The sequence below is a fragment of the Vicugna pacos genome, chromosome 25 (assembly GCF_048564905.1).
Source record: "Vicugna pacos chromosome 25, VicPac4, whole genome shotgun sequence".
Classification (NCBI taxonomy): domain Eukaryota; kingdom Metazoa; phylum Chordata; class Mammalia; order Artiodactyla; family Camelidae; genus Vicugna; species Vicugna pacos.
The window spans coordinates 8,083,934-8,099,356 of record NC_133011.1 but is presented as its reverse complement, the minus strand read 5'-3'; the positions used below and the strand labels follow the sequence as shown (position 1 = coordinate 8,099,356).

Genomic DNA, 15,423 nt, shown 5'->3' with positions numbered 1-15,423 from the left:
AAACCAGCTTTCTCAGTACTAGTAACATTTTACTTCTACAACCTTCCAGAATGAATGATAGTCTGAGCTTTTGGGGTTCTGAACTGCTTTCACTGTAACCCTTGATACAATGACGTTCAGATATATAGAGCATTCTGAATCTTCATCTATATCTCAGGCGATTTTCCAGGGCTTCCATTCTTTGTGTCATTTCTTCTAGTAAATCTCAAATTAAGGAAGAGGAATCTGAATTGCCTGTTTTTACATTCAAATATAACTTGAATTATCTACATAAGAATTTGTGTCCTAAAAAACACAGCTTTTTTTCCCCCATTTCTGTTAATTATTTTAAAATCCTGACTTACAGTAACTCTTGAGCACATGCCATCAAGACTATACATCTTCAGTGGGTTAAATGCTTTGTTAACATTAAGCTCAGATAGCTCTGTTCAATTTTTTTTTTTTTAAATTTTAATTCTACTCATGCCCCTGTTGCTTATACATTAGTTTGCCATAGCACACCTCTGGGAGCCAAACTGATGTTGGGAATGTGATGAAGAGAACAAAAGGAGTAGGCCTTGGAAAGTAAGATAGACATCAGAAGAGAAGAAGATGAGGAGTTTTCACCCGTGATGCCAGACAGGGCCTTGAAGACATCTGACCTATGCTCTTTTATATGTAGCTTCCTTAATCTCTGGTGCAGTCAAACCCTCAGAGGTGGGCTGGGAAAAGGCAGAGCAGAAATTAGAAGGAGCATTTGTCTTCCTCCCTGAAGCTCCTTAATACCCTCCACCCACCCTTCACTGGCAGAATGAGAGCATGTATTCATCATCTATTAACCAGTGAGATTATTTTACTCAGGGAAGCCTATTTCTCACTTTCAGGAGGGGAATGGCTATATGCCGTTCCTTATCTTATAAGCCCATTGGCACAGAAAAAGTTGAGAATTAAACCATTTCCCTTTGGACTAGCTGATGCATCTTGAGATACATATCAGGCAGCTTTAGTAAGCTTACTATAATTTTAAGTTCAGAGCAGATGGCAGGGTGTTCAGTGAGAAGCACTGAATCCTCATTTCTCCATTATCCCAAAACATTCCCTTTATTTGTAATATTGTTTTAATGAATCATTGGATCCTGCTGTTCCTTTGGTAGAATGTTTCATCTTAAGAGTGCTGATACAAAAGATCTCTGCTGCCAAACAAAAATCCAACCCCAGTCCTCTAGAAACTATACACTGATCAAAATATGGCTAGTGTGGCTTGAGACCGAAGGGAAGGTTTGGAGTTGAGGTGGAGTTTGAAACCTCTTCATTCTAACAACACCCCTTGCCCATACGTACTGTATCTTTGATGCACTTAAGACTTGTTATGTATCATTCATTTCCTCCCAGCAGAGAGGGAGTTGATAAGTCTGGTGTTTCTTTACTTTGCATACTGAATGGCCTTACTGCTAAACTCCCCAGAACCTCAGCAAATAAATGCTTGACCCTTGCCACGAAGCTTGGCTTGCCCTCAGCTCTCAAGCACCTATCAGGCTGCTTAAGAAAAAGCCTTTCCCGGAGTTCACTCTTTGACCATGGAAATGACTTCATTTGATACATACCCACATACAGAATTTCTTGAAGTTTTGATAATATTCTTTGCATACTATATAGAGGCATAATACTAGAAAAGGATATAGCGCTGCGTTAATTTTCTTACTTCTTCATTTGCAAGGTTCTGGAACATTATAAGGTTTTCACATTTGCATTGATCGTGTTTTTCTTCCAAAGGCCTTCCTGAGAAAGCAGATGGAAACTGTTCACCTTTGTAGCCCACCAGACTTCTCAGACACATAAAAATAGGACTGAATCAGCACATGGAGGAAACCCTAATGAGAGAAATGTTCAACTTCTTTCCAGGCAGCCAGCCCCAGTAAATGCCAGGAAAGGGCCGTATATGCTTCCAGCACTGGAAGTGGCCTTTCCTGTGGACTGGGGGTAGACTACCCCATTTTAGTTTATTGTTTTAGTTCTCATTTTTCTAAAGTTCTCTTTTCCCCTGTCCTACTTCCTCCTTTCCCGTACTCCTTTAAGCTGAGTTTGTTGGCAAGTTGAGAGGCTGGTACCAAGTTACCTTATAGTAATATTTTACTTGGAATTACCTGAAGATTTTGTCGAATGGAAAAGGTTTTGTGTAGACCGTGCAAGATTGTCTTCTTCAAACAGATATCTGTGTTGCACTGCAAAATTAGAACAGGAAAGTAGGTCTCGGATATTTATGGTGACTGGCTCAGATTCTGTAGAGAGAAAGAAAACTGAAGTCAAACCTGTTTAACATGGTCATGGTTATAAAACAGCAATCAGCTGTCAGAGCAAGGTACCTGGTATTCCTAGAATGGGGTGCATAGCTTTAGTTTGGGACATACTGTGGGAGAAAGACTGAGCAGGGAGGAGGCTATTACCAACTGTGGCTTAACATATAGAGTAAATGCTTCCAACATGATGGAGGGGGAAAAAAGCCATAGTTCACAAAATTCAAATCTTTCTGACTTACACTTTACAACTTTTGTCTGGGGAACCCTGATGAAGGCATATACCAAACAGTCTAAAAATACTGCTTTCAAAAAAAATGTACCTGTTGGCTGGCGGACCCTCTTTGGCAGCTCCCCTGCGGGGGAGTCCTGTCTTCCATCAGAGTCTTCCAGAGCTGAGAGGGAAGAGATGACCAGAGAGTGACAACTGTCTACCTGTGTGTGTGTGTGTGTGTGTGCTTTAGGAAACTGGTCCCAGGCCAACTCCTTGCTTGCCTGCCACCACCCTGAATATTCCAGTTTGATTTGGAACACCACTGATTGAAAAAAGCAATTGGTTACCACAATAATCCAAGACCATTCTAGAGCGGTTCTCTCTGGTAAGAGACGCCTGGACCCCTTAAATGCATCTTCTTAAGAATGTCCCCCAAAACGTTCTGTCTAGAAGGCAGGGTGGGAAAGAAAGGTAAGCTTGTGCAAGGAGTCAGTTGCAGCCGCAGCAGCTTCACGTGAGGCACGTGGATGAAACCGCCTAGAGGCAAAACATCACCCAGCTTCATTAGAAATCTGAAAGGCCTTCCCTGCTCGGCCCTCTTCATCTCTGTTCTTCCCTGTGGACGAGTAAGACACATCACTGAGATGGGTTTTACCGGCAACCGAACCCGGGACAGGAAGAAAAGGGAAAATGGGCAAACTGCTAACGTGTGAGCACAGCCGGCACACAACAGCGAAATGGAGAAAAGCCTGGCGGCTCTTATGCATGAGAAAACCCCAACCCTAAAGGGCCATCTAATGTTCTGTAAACAGAAGTAGTCCATGCAGGAAGGCATTCTTTAAATTTTCAGCAGTGGGCTTGAAAGGACTGTCATCCCTTTCCACTCCAATTACTGACATATCCCAAAGCTGCGCATCAGCCTTCCTGATTTATAGAACGGTGGTTTCTTGGTTAAACGATCATCTCCGTGGGGTTCTTGTGAGGATTAAGCATGCTGGTGTGTCAGAACACTGATGCCTCTCGGCACAGAGCAAGCCCTCCAGCAATGTTAGCTGTTACCTTGTCTTCTCTCTCCCTGTTCCACCTTTTGTGCTTAGTGTTTCCAGGCGTCACTGGCCCTGCCCCCGAGGGAGACACTTTTCTGAGCCCTTTGAAGGAATGGGTTGAGCTCATTCAAGTTTGTGCTGCCCTGTTTACTAAGGTCTCTTTCCTAGAGGGAAGCTATAGTACCTTCACATATGCCTTTCTGTAGTTTGTCACTTATGTCGCCCATGGCGCTGAAGTCTTCGGCATAGAAGAGATGCTTGTTCGTGGGCTCAGAGGCAATCTCTTGCAGTTCTTCCTCAATGGCTTTTCCTACTCCGACAGCATACATGGTTATACCTAAGATGCGAAGCAGATTAAGAACAGACTAGTTAAGGGCTGTGCTCCCAGGACCTGGAAGTTGTATGCGCTGCACCCAAAGTCGGCTAGGTATTAAGTGGTGTGACTTGAGGGCCCCACATCAACCTCCTTTTTTCCCACCATTTTTATTTTGGCCTTATGAGCAAAAGAGATGGATTCAAGAGAGGAAGGTGAGGCATCGAGGGTGCTGGGGTCTAGCCCACCAACCTGTTGCTCAGCTCTGGACAAGGTCACTGGACAAATGTTCAACTTTTCCCTGAATTAACCTTGTGGGTGAAGTATAATAGAGCACTTACCTTATGGCTTGCTAAATGGGAGTCTCTTCTGGGAGAATTCTAAGAAACGGATCAATTTATGACCTTGTAACCTAGTTTCTACTTCTCAGAAATACAGACAGGAACCTTAAGTGACCTGGGGCCAAGTGAAGCTGTACTCTGCCCACCCCTCGGGGGAGGACAAAGCGTCGTGTGGAGGTGCTGAGCTGAAAGGGAGACTCTGCAGACCACTGGGAAGTATCAACCTTAGGTTTTCACAGGGAGATGAGACTGCTCCAAAAGCTTCTAAACAAAATTAATCATTAGACCCCTCAAATTTTCATTTGAAAGTAAAACACAATAAGAATTTAGTTCCGCTTGATTTTCAACATTTTTCAGGACTGATATCTTATTCTGGCTAATACATTAGATTAGATTTTTTAAAAAAACAAACATAAAATGGCTCTTTAAGCCAAGGGGCAAGAGTTATGCCTTCTTCTAAAGTCTATGTAAGGTCAATAGCCAAGTTTAGCATATTTGTCTGGGAGCCCAGTGACTTTGTGCACAACTTCCTAAAAAGGATAACACTATTTTAAGATTGTGTCAGCTATACATAGGCGTAATTAAGTTCATTAGAGGATAGCACTTCAGATGAATCTTGTTGATTCAAGAACCAAATAAACATCTGTTCCTCCCACCACCTGCCTTTGGGTGATTCATGGAAACCTGAGTGGGGAAGAAAGTAAGGCAGATTCGTCTCAGTGAGACAAAAGGGCCAACCACCGTCTCCGGAGGCAAGGTGCTTTCCCCCGTACAGCTCAAGGATGCAGGCCAGAGGGGCCCATGGTTTGACACGAGCTCTGGCAAGCTAGCCTAGAAATGGGAACTGGGTGTAAGCCGCCAGGTTTACTCTGCCCCGATGACTCGGGCAGGACTCTTCGTGGCTACTGCTCTACTGGGCCCAGGAAAAGAGAGTGAAGAGTGAAGTAAGCAGTATCAAAACGGCCGCCTCTACAGAGACTGCGTGTTGATGTGAGCCAGCCTTCCTGTGAGGAGGGACCGAGTTCACCGGTGGGGCTGCAGTGCTTTCATCCTTTGTTCACTGACTCAGCAAGGATTAGCCACACACGTACTATGGCCCAGGCCTGATGGAGGCACTGAATCCTTGTATCTTGGATGGAGCCCTGGCCCATGCATAGTCTTTGCCCCATAAGACCTGCTAAAGCAATGTGCCCTCGGTAAGTTCTTAAAGAAACTAGCTCTCGAGCAAACTGCTTCACAACCTCCAGTTTTCTCATCTCCCCTAGGAATCCAGACACTGTTTCTCAAGCTGTCTCCACAACCATCTTAGCTTTTGGGCTTCCTTTCGCCAAGAGCCATACTCCTCCACACTTGTCATCTATACACAACTAAAGTAACCTCAAGTCCCCTCTGCATTGTACACGGGGTCAGACAAGCCTCAGAGAAGAGCTTTCCTGAGCAGCAAGAGCTTAGGGTCATGATCTCATCTGACATTTTGACTTTCTCAAAAACTAACTTTTGCCCCCAGGAAGCACATGAGTATTCATTTTCCTAAGTCTGCTGCTCTCTCAGAGTGTTTGCTGGAAGCATTGCTTTAAAAAAAAAAAAGTACCAGTAAAAGTTCCTCCCACCAGGAGTCTATTTTTATCAAGCTTTTCAGGTTATTCTAAAGTAACCAGACCAGTGTTAGGGAACTGTTGTGTGTTTCTCTGTGTTTCTCTGTGGTTAAACGCCCGGGATTGATTCTCTGCTCTGGAGGTCATAGCCTGGCTAGTAAATCGCAGTAGATGCTTCCTCAGGTGTGGTCTGTGTGCAGACTAATCAGCCAGTCTGCAAGACTTGTGCTTCCGTAACTCCTTTAACTCCTGTGGGGTCCCTTTAAGGCCACTAGGTGGCAGTTTAGTAAAGGTGTATATGGCAGTGACAGGAAGCCTTTCTGTCCGCTCGATGAATCTCACTCTATGGCCCCATGCGAACACCAAGTGAGTTTAAGAAACCATCGGAGCCTTGAGTGGTGTAAACCACACCCCCATCCCTTATTACCATTGGCCTTGGCCTTACTGGCCCACTCAGAGACGTCATCCTGAGCCCGTCCGTCTGTGAACACAATGGCCACTCTGGGCACCCGTGCAAAGAGAGGCCTGGCCCCTTCTACTTGGGTAAAACTTCTTTCAAACATGTGTTTCAGGGCCAGCCCAGTCATAGAGCCTTTGCCCATGTACTTCATGTGGGCCACGGCTTTCTTCATGTCTTTGGCCGAGCTGAAGTTTCTCAGGGTAAACTCTGTGCGGACCTGTGTGGAATATTGGAGCAGCCCCACCCGAGTGGCTTTGGGGGAAATCGCCAAGGAATCTATAATTCCAGTCACAAACTGCTTCACAATCTCAAAATTCTCTTCTCCGAGGCTCTTGGATCCATCGATCACAAAGACCAGGTCCACTGGGCCTTCAGTGCATTCTACAGGAACAAAAGGAAAGTGAGATAGTTAAATGATCAAAAATCATTTATGCAAAGAGTAGAAGAAAAGTAAGTTTCAACTGGAGGCATAATAACCACTTTGGAGAACGACCTTTACTCTTTCGATAATACACAGGACAGAAGGTGCTTCATTTTCATTCGTAGCCTTTTTCTGAATCAACCGAAAAAAGAATCTCAGACAGTGTGCACGTGGCTCTCCAGCAGATTCCAGGAATATTGGAATAATTTTCCAGCAATGAATGTTTTGTCTCCTCCCCCATATGCTCTTTTATTACAGAACAAAACCAGCCTCCACACACACAGGGGTGCAGAAGGCTTCGCCAGGAGTAGGTAGAGTGTAAGAGCATCGTGGCGAGAGGTGCCAGACTCCGGCTTTCAGATCTAGGAAAAATGACAGTTTCCCTTGATGGCTGCTTGTTTGTAGGAAGATCACTCAGCTTTCCTTGGACATTTTCTTTTGGTAATTAAGTAATGAGACTGAAACGGAGCTGTGATTTGCTTTCAGAACTTAATTTTCACAGAGTTCCAGAATTTCAGGGTTGGACAAGACCTTTAAAGGTCACTAGTCCAGTCTTCCCGCTGCTCACATCTTTACTGCATCCCTACCAGTGGCCATCACTCAGCCTGGGCCTGGACACCTCTCCTGATGCGGAACTCTCCACTTCACCAGTGAAGGCCCGTCTGTGGACAGCTCTGCTGTTGACGGTCACGGTAGCTAGCATTTGTCGAACACTCAGAATGTGCCAGCAGCGGGCTAAGCTCCTTTACGTACATGAGGTCAGATATTCCTCATGACGATGCTGTGAGGCATTATCCTTATATTAAATGAAGAAACTGAGACTCAAGAGAAGTTAAATAATTTCTCCAAGGTCACCCAAGTGTATGAATAGGGGGTTCAAATCCAGGTCTGTCTGACCCAAAGCTCATGATCATAACTAATCACACAGATTCTCTGAGAGAAAGTGTCTTTGTCCTCATGCTGAGCTGCAGCTTCTCCCCCATGTCCTTTCTTTCCTTGGGTGTTGAGGGGGTGTCGTATTGATAAAGGCTAAGTAGGGGAGGGTATAGCTCAGTGGTAGAATGGGTGCTTAGCATGCACGAGGTCCTGTGTTCAATCCCCAGTTCTGCCACTCAAAAATAAATAAATAAACCTAATTACCTAACTCAGCCAAAAAAAAAAAAAAGGTTAAGTTGACTGTCACTTTGTTATTTGAATGGTACCTCAAGTCTTTTTTCTACAAAGATCCCCAGTTTCTTCCTTTACTTTTCACTTGACATCGTACTGAACTTCCTCATCATGATGCTTTCTAAATCTTGTTCATCTCTATTCTCTTTTATTTTTTTCTTAAAAAAATTACATGGAACAAAGTTCAAACATTACAAAGTGTATCTATATTTACCTATACATCTATACTGAAAGGGCATGTATGTTAGAGGGAGCTTTTGCAAAATATATAAGTGGTACCAAACTATAAAAGCCATTCAGCACCATGTTTTTTTCACCTAAAATATCTTGAGGATATGTCTAGAGCTGCTTCATTCCTTTTAATGGCTGTACAGTATTCCCTTGTATAGATGCACCCTTGTATAGATCAACCAGTATCTTATGGATAGACATTTATCTTATTTTCCATTTTTCACTGCTACCAATAATGCTGCATAGAATATCCCCATATATATATATATATATATATAGCTTTGTCAATACATACACTCATTTGAGTGACAAACTCCTAGAAGCAGAACTGCCTTTAAAATATTGCCAAATTGCCCTCCTAAAAGTTGTACCAATTCAGACATCTAGTGAGAAATTTATAATTGCCTATCACAATATACCTTTGCCAATATAAGGAATCATCAAACTTTCTGATCTCTGATAAGAGGTAAAAAGAATGTATTGTAGCTTTAATCTCTCACTATACATTTTACCTTTTCTTTTCCTTTATGGCTTTTATGTTTCATGTCATATTTAGAAAGTTCTCTCCTCTGAGATTGTAAAATAATTCTCTCAAGATGCAACTGCAGCTATTGTTTTTTAAGTTTAAAAGTACAAGTCTTTTCTCCCTCATTCCAGGTATTCTTACTCAGCTAGGATCATTCTAGCCTTTTAGCTAACAGTGAACTTACTGTCAACTAAAACCATAAGTGTTTTCACAAGCGCAGTTAAGCGCTCTCTCCTCCATCCCATATTGATGCACACACATTTGTATCTATGGTAGAACCACAGGTGGGGGATTTATTTCCTGCAAATACTCCAGAAAACAATTGCTCCCAAACCAAATTAAAGCAGAAAGCCAAGTTCAAATTACTTACTTTTGCACCGTCTTCCATCCTCGGCTAGAATAAATCCCTCTGAGCATTTGCAGATGTAGGAATTGCCACGATTAACGCAAATGTGTTCACAGCCATGTTGGGTCGATTTGCAGACATCCTTCCCTAAGGGAGACATAGGAAGTTAAGCAACCCCATCAGTGTAGAAGCGAGCTGGACTGAACAGTCACGTTAGGACACATCACAGAAGTAATCCATTTAAAGAAAAAACACCTCTGTTCAAACTTCCTAACATCCCCCCTTTCGGTCTAATACTCAGAACAGGGCATGGTAAAGGGAGTCTGTCAGAGAGCTCTAGTTCCCACGAACCTGAATGGGAAGATGATGGGTGGATCGGGTGTCCTCAACTGATTATTAATTTTTAGAACTGCTTGATGTGCTTTGGGTTTTGATTTCCCCAAGATACTGCTTTCCCCCCAGAGACGTCCCAACACACCAGCTTTAATTGTCTAATGAACATTTCTCGTGTGTGAGGTACTTTCAACTCTTCAAAGTAGCCACAGCCCTTTAATCTTCACAACATCCTGTGGAAAGAGCAGGGCAGGGATAATTGTACCCAAAGTATAAATGAAGAAACTCGGGAAGTTTCAGCGCACTGCCCAAGGTCATAGAGCCAGGAGATGACCTAGCCGAGGCAGCGTGTGTCCTGAGTGCTCCTCCACGGCAGGAGAGCGTGTGGTCCTCTGGTTCTTTCCTGTCATTAGCTTCCTAAAAGGAGAAGCTTCTGACAAAATTGGCATCAGTGACTACAGATCCTTCTGGAAGTGGCAACAGTGGGATTTGATTTAGTGATCGAATTCCAGAGGGAGAAGTTATACCTTGGTACAACAGCTCAATTTATTGAGCAAAAAGTATGGTGAATGAAGCAATGGTGCATGTGTGTACACCCCCGCTTACAGAAGCAGAAGCATGAACAGACGGCTCAGGCAGACAGGATGGGCAGAACTGCAGCCATGGTCTCCGCAGAAGGACACCACAGTATGAAGGCAAAACACAGGATCGTGCAGGGAGCCCTGTGGAATTGGGCCAGGGTCCCATGGGCATCCCAGGAGTCAGTTTTTCAAACAGAACTTCTTGCTAATGGTAGGAGCCCCTCTTCCTGGTGGAAAATGAGCTGTGAGTTCTCTCCAACCCTGCTGTATTGGCCTGAGGAGGTCGCCAGTTATCTCAGGAACCTGCGAGGAAATCCCCCCAAATCAACCTCAACAGCAAATGAATTTATTTTGCCTTAAAAAAAGGGCCATCCTGCCTCCTGGACCAGAGCATCACAAAAGGAAGTAGACAGGGTCAAAACCCCCAAAAGTAGGGATTAACAGCTCGTCCCCCCCGCCCCCCACCCAAGTAGGGACTCACAGCTCAGAACCACAGTGGAGGGGAATCCCGACCCTGTGCTCGTTCACTGTCCACCTCACTGAGCTCGGGTGTCCCCGTCCCTTCCTTTGGGAGACGTGACAGTTCATTTCATGTGTCACCTTGGCTAGGCTATAGTCTCCAGTTGTTTGGTCAAACACCAGTCTAGATCTTGCTGTGAAGGTATTTTTTTAGAAGAGATTAACATTTAAATCAGAAGACTTTGAAAGCAGATTATCTTCCATAATGTGGGTGGGCCTTATCTTGAAGGCTGTCAGAGGAAAAAAACTGAATTCCTCTGGTGAAGAAGGAATTCTGCTTCCAGACTGCCTGTTTGTTTTATTTTGCTTTAAATTAATTAATTAATTAATTATTTTGAAATTGAAGTATAGTTAATTTACAATGTTGTGTTAGTTTCTGGTATACATATAGTGATTCAGTCTTATATATTAAAAAGAAAAAATATATATATATATACTCTTTCAGATTCTTTTTCATTGTAGGTTATTATAAAATATTGAATATAGTTCTCTGTTGTTTATTTTATATGTAATAGTATCTGCAAATCCCAACCTAAATATCCACAAACAGATGAGTGGATAAAGAAGATGTGGTATATACATATACAATGGAATATTACTCAGGCATATAAAAGAATGAAATAATACCATTTGCAGCAAATGGATGGACCTAGAGATTATCATATTAACTAAATTTGATAGAGAAAGAAAAATATCATATGATATCATTTATATGTGGAATTTTAAAAAATAACAGAAATGAACTTATTTACAAACCAGATTGCCTTTGGATTAGAGCTGCAACATCAGTTCTTCCCTGGGTAGCCAGCCTGTGAGGCTGCCCTGCAGATTCTCTACCTACCTATCTACACACACACACACACACACACATACAAACACACATACATTTTATTGGTTCTGTTTCTCTGGAGAACCCTCAGACACCTTCTACGTAAACTCTCGATCTATTCTGAGTGACCTGCAGAAGCAAATGATAGAGAGAATGGATATAAAGACCCACAGAAAATCCCTCTGGGCTTTCTCCCACCTTCTGCCCTTACTTATAAGGTTTTCCAAGAAGAAACAGCACAATAATTATCCTCTGATCTTCACAGTGATTGCTGGCAGAGATTATAATCCCATCCAACGACCAGCCACTGTGCTAGGCTCTAGGCACCCACACAAGTCCTGCGGAAAGGGCCTACAGCTGGGAGGAAGTGAAAAGCAGCACAGAGCCTAACAACCCAGGACTTGACTGAGAAAGTCCTAAAGAACTTAACATCTATTGTCCTGATCACTTGCACAACACTTTCAGAGCACCCAGAGCAGAAACTCATAATAGTGACACTGAAATAAAGGAAGACTTTCAGTATCAAGTGAAATTCTGTAACTGTCCAAGTTCAACAGCCATAAAAGTCTACCTCTACCGTGAAGCCACTTACTTCTGCAGTGCTTCCCATCCTCGGCGAGGCGAAATCCCTCCAAACACTTGCAGATGTATGATTTGTCACTGTTCACACAAATGTGTTCACAGCCATGGTCTACTGCTTGGCAGACATCTCTCTCTGAGGACAACAGAGCAAGTTAAAATCATTCCACCAGTGTAAAATCTCCCTGGGCTTCACCTGGGAGGATCCAACCATCTCAGCCACCTGAGCTCAGTGATCCATGGGGTGGGGGGAAGCAGACTTGGGGGAGAAGTTCAGCAGCTCTAATTTGGGCTAACTCTCCAAACTTCCTGTCATCGCCACCATCATTCATCAGCACCTACTTCAGTGTCTCATAAAAATGCAATCCATCATCCGCTTTCTGCAGAGGCAGCTTGTGATCTCAGAAAGGAAGCACTGCTGGTATGATTACTTAGGAGATTAAACTTCAATTTAGATTAGTGGCACTGAAGTCTAATTTTGCCTTTTGCCCTGACATATGACATTGGAGAATCACTGAGCCTCTTCGAGCCTTACCATTCCTTTCTAAAAATAGAGAGTAATAATTCCAGTTACCCATCTTGTCTTCAAATGTGTCAATACAAGTTGCTCTTTGTAAAGTGCTTGGAGAAGCCTGAGAAAAAGACGGCTGACAGGGGTGGAAATCATTTGCTCACGATTACACAGTCCCCTCTGATGATACAGAGACGTGTTTTGGTCCCATCTACAAGGCCTTGCTTTCTGAGATATAAGAATGGCCTCACCATAAAGTGGTTTCTAAGAGGGATTTGTGCCACGATAAACAATAATGACAACAGTATTAAAGACAAAGAAACAGAGGCTCTGAGAAGGTAAGGAACTTGCCCAGAGAATAAATGGCAGAGCTGGAAGCTGACAGAATCCTGGATTTCAGACTGGGTATCTTTCCATGAGAGCACACTGCCAACCCTCTCTTCCTTGCCACGGGGCAAAAATGAGTGCCTTTAGTTGTAGCTCTGGCATTGATTCTTCATTTGTCCATTTGTTTCCTTTATTAAAAAGGAGCTTTATTTTTTTTAGGACAGTTTTTTAGATCTGCAGAAAAACTGAAGATAGTATAGAGTTCCCATAAACCCCACACCCAGTTTCCACTATTATTAACATCTCACATGCATGCGATACATTTATTACAATTAATGGACCAGTACTGATACAGTACTATCAACCAAAGTGCTTAGTTTATTTACATTTCCTTAGTTTTCACCTGATGTCAGTTTTTCTGATCCAGGATCCCACATTACATTTAGTGGTCTTGTGGTTTTTGACAGTAACTGATTTACACAGAGATCAGGGTGGTAGATTTCATGCAGAAGTCAGACATAGTAACATGAGCCAACTCCAGTAAAAACTTACTTCTGCAGGTTTTCCCATCTCCGCGGAGTATATATCCTTCAAAGCATCGGCACACAAAAGAGTCTCTGCTGCTTACACACAAATGCTCACAACCATGGTTCCCCAAAGCACAAGGGTCCAATTCTGAGAATCCAATTGGAATTAGAGAAACAGAAAAAAATGATTCATACATTAGTGATTTATTCAATCTTCTAAGATATTTCAGGCACCTTAGTTGAAAGCCGTACTTCATCCCACAGGGCACATTTCAAAATAGGAAGCATGTCTATGAGCAAAAATTCTTAATACATAAAGAGCACATGAAATAAAACAATATGATCATCTCCTTAGGAAAAATGAAGAAAAAGACATGAAAAGACAATTCACAAAAGAAGAGATATAAATGGCTTATAAATATTAGAAAATATTCCACTTCATTGGTTATCATATAACTGTCATGTCAACTTATCTATATATCTGCTTATGCATTCATGCAGGTGTCCCACTTAGGTCATCCATCCGTTCGTTCATTCAGTCATGGAATATTTCATGAGTGCCTTCTCTCCAAGTCAGGCACCCTTTTAGGCTCTGGGGATGTGACAATGAATAAAACCAAGTTTTTGCTTTTGTGAAGCTTACACGTGGCAGCAGGGGTGGGATGAAAGAGGGGGAAAGACAAAAGACAGACAAATATGTAAGTCAGATGGGGAAGGTGCTATGCAGAAAAGCAGGATAAGGGGACAGAGAGTGCCCGCTGGCTTGGGGCACGGGGAAGGCTGCTTATTCTTTCACGCTGTAGTCAGAGAAGGTGAGCAGAGCCCTGAAGAAAGAGAGTGCGTGGTATCTGGAAAGAACAGCATCCCCCAGGAAGAAAAGCATCTGCAAGTGGCAGTGGTGGAGTAACTTGGCACATTTCAGGAAAGGCAAGGAGACCAGGGGGACCAGGCAGGGGATGAGCAGGCACAGACCACGTGGGATCCAAGGGCAATGGTCGCATGTGAGTGAGAAGGGGCCGCTGGAGGGTTTTGAGCAGTGGAGTGACACGAACTGACTTTATTGTAAAAGGACCACTGTGTACAGAATGGGGTGCAGGTAAGGCTGATGCGTGGGGAGCAGAAAGAAACCTATTGCACTAACCCTGGTGGCCAACACAGGCTGGTGAGAGGGGTCAGATTATGGCTATATTTTGAAGGTAGAGCATATAAGCTTTGCTGATGGGTTGATATAAAGAGTTCATCTTCACACGGATATAACAGAAAAGTCATGGATGACCCTGAGGTTACGGGACTCAGCAACTGAAAAATGAACTGCGTTGCCACCCATACGTGTAGGACAGCTTCTGTGGGAGCGGGTTTATGAACTTGTGAAAACCAGGCAGACATTTTAAAAACCTGATACTGAGGACAGGTGGAAAGTGACTTTTTATAAGAACCAAACATAATTCTGAGAGTCACCTCAATCATTTTAGATTGAGTAGAATTTCTACAATGGACATGCTTTGAGGGTATTAAATAAATGCTCCAAAGCACATAATCACTTTTATGGTCAGACCATATACTTTTTTCTAAGATATTTTTGCAGTTTTTTGTTTTTTTTTTTTGAAGGGAGTCCTGGGAACCACTCTATGGGTTAATTAAAGCAGCTGCTGTTATTCTCATTTACCCACCAGGGAAACTAGTTTGGGAAAACTAATGTCTTGCCAACATCAATTGCTAATAAGTGACAGCACCAGATTAAAAACGTAATCTTCTGATAATAAATCCCATGCTTTCCCCAACCACACTACGTTGCTCTAAAGTAAGCTTTCAAACATGAAGGGAATTTTGCTCGTCTTCGTTTGGGCAGAAGCACTGCCAAAATCTTTGAACAACGGGAAAGTGTTACATTAACTAAAATTATAACTGCAGAAGACAGTCAAAGCAGAGTAGGACACTCCTCCTTACTCTAAATATGACTTACTTCTCTGGGCACAACCTAGACTCATTATTAATACAGAACATTTCCCGATGGCTTGGGGTAATTCCTCTCGTAGTGCTGAGTGGAAATACAATTGAGTGATCCATAACAGAGACAGCTGGCTGGCTGTGGAGGTGAGCGTTTTTTTCCTCAACCATGAATTTATATTAAGGATACTGCATTTTCCAGCATAATAAAATAGCTATATCGCTTTCAGGCCAGCCTCGTCAAGCCATCATCCAGACAGACCCTCCCCTGGCCCCCAACACACCCCTTCTTTTGGGGGCTTCCCAATGCCCTGTCCTGTCCCTTTAGATCCACCTC

General features: G+C 43.1%; 1 protein-coding gene across 2 annotated transcripts in view; it reads right to left on the bottom strand.

Moving 5' to 3' along the window:
• The window catches only part of MATN2 (matrilin 2), a 118,911-nt gene continuing 103,488 nt past the window's right edge, over nucleotides 1-15,423 (bottom strand). Inside the window, exons 11-19 of one of the 2 annotated variants that reach the window (XM_031691185.2) lie at nucleotides 13,165-13,287; nucleotides 11,788-11,910; nucleotides 8,958-9,080; nucleotides 6,210-6,623; nucleotides 3,718-3,870; nucleotides 2,597-2,668; nucleotides 2,124-2,258; nucleotides 1,660-1,758; nucleotides 1-198 (exon numbers count right to left, since the gene is read on the bottom strand). In XM_031691185.2, coding sequence (XP_031547045.2) covers nucleotides 143-198; nucleotides 1,660-1,758; nucleotides 2,124-2,258; nucleotides 2,597-2,668; nucleotides 3,718-3,870; nucleotides 6,210-6,623; nucleotides 8,958-9,080; nucleotides 11,788-11,910; nucleotides 13,165-13,287 — 1,298 coding nt within the window. In that variant the 3' untranslated portion in view covers nucleotides 1-142. The remainder of the gene's footprint in view (nucleotides 199-1,659; nucleotides 1,759-2,123; nucleotides 2,259-2,596; nucleotides 2,669-3,717; nucleotides 3,871-6,209; nucleotides 6,624-8,957; nucleotides 9,081-11,787; nucleotides 11,911-13,164; nucleotides 13,288-15,423) is intronic. The other variant, XM_072949494.1, reaches the window with a different exon arrangement.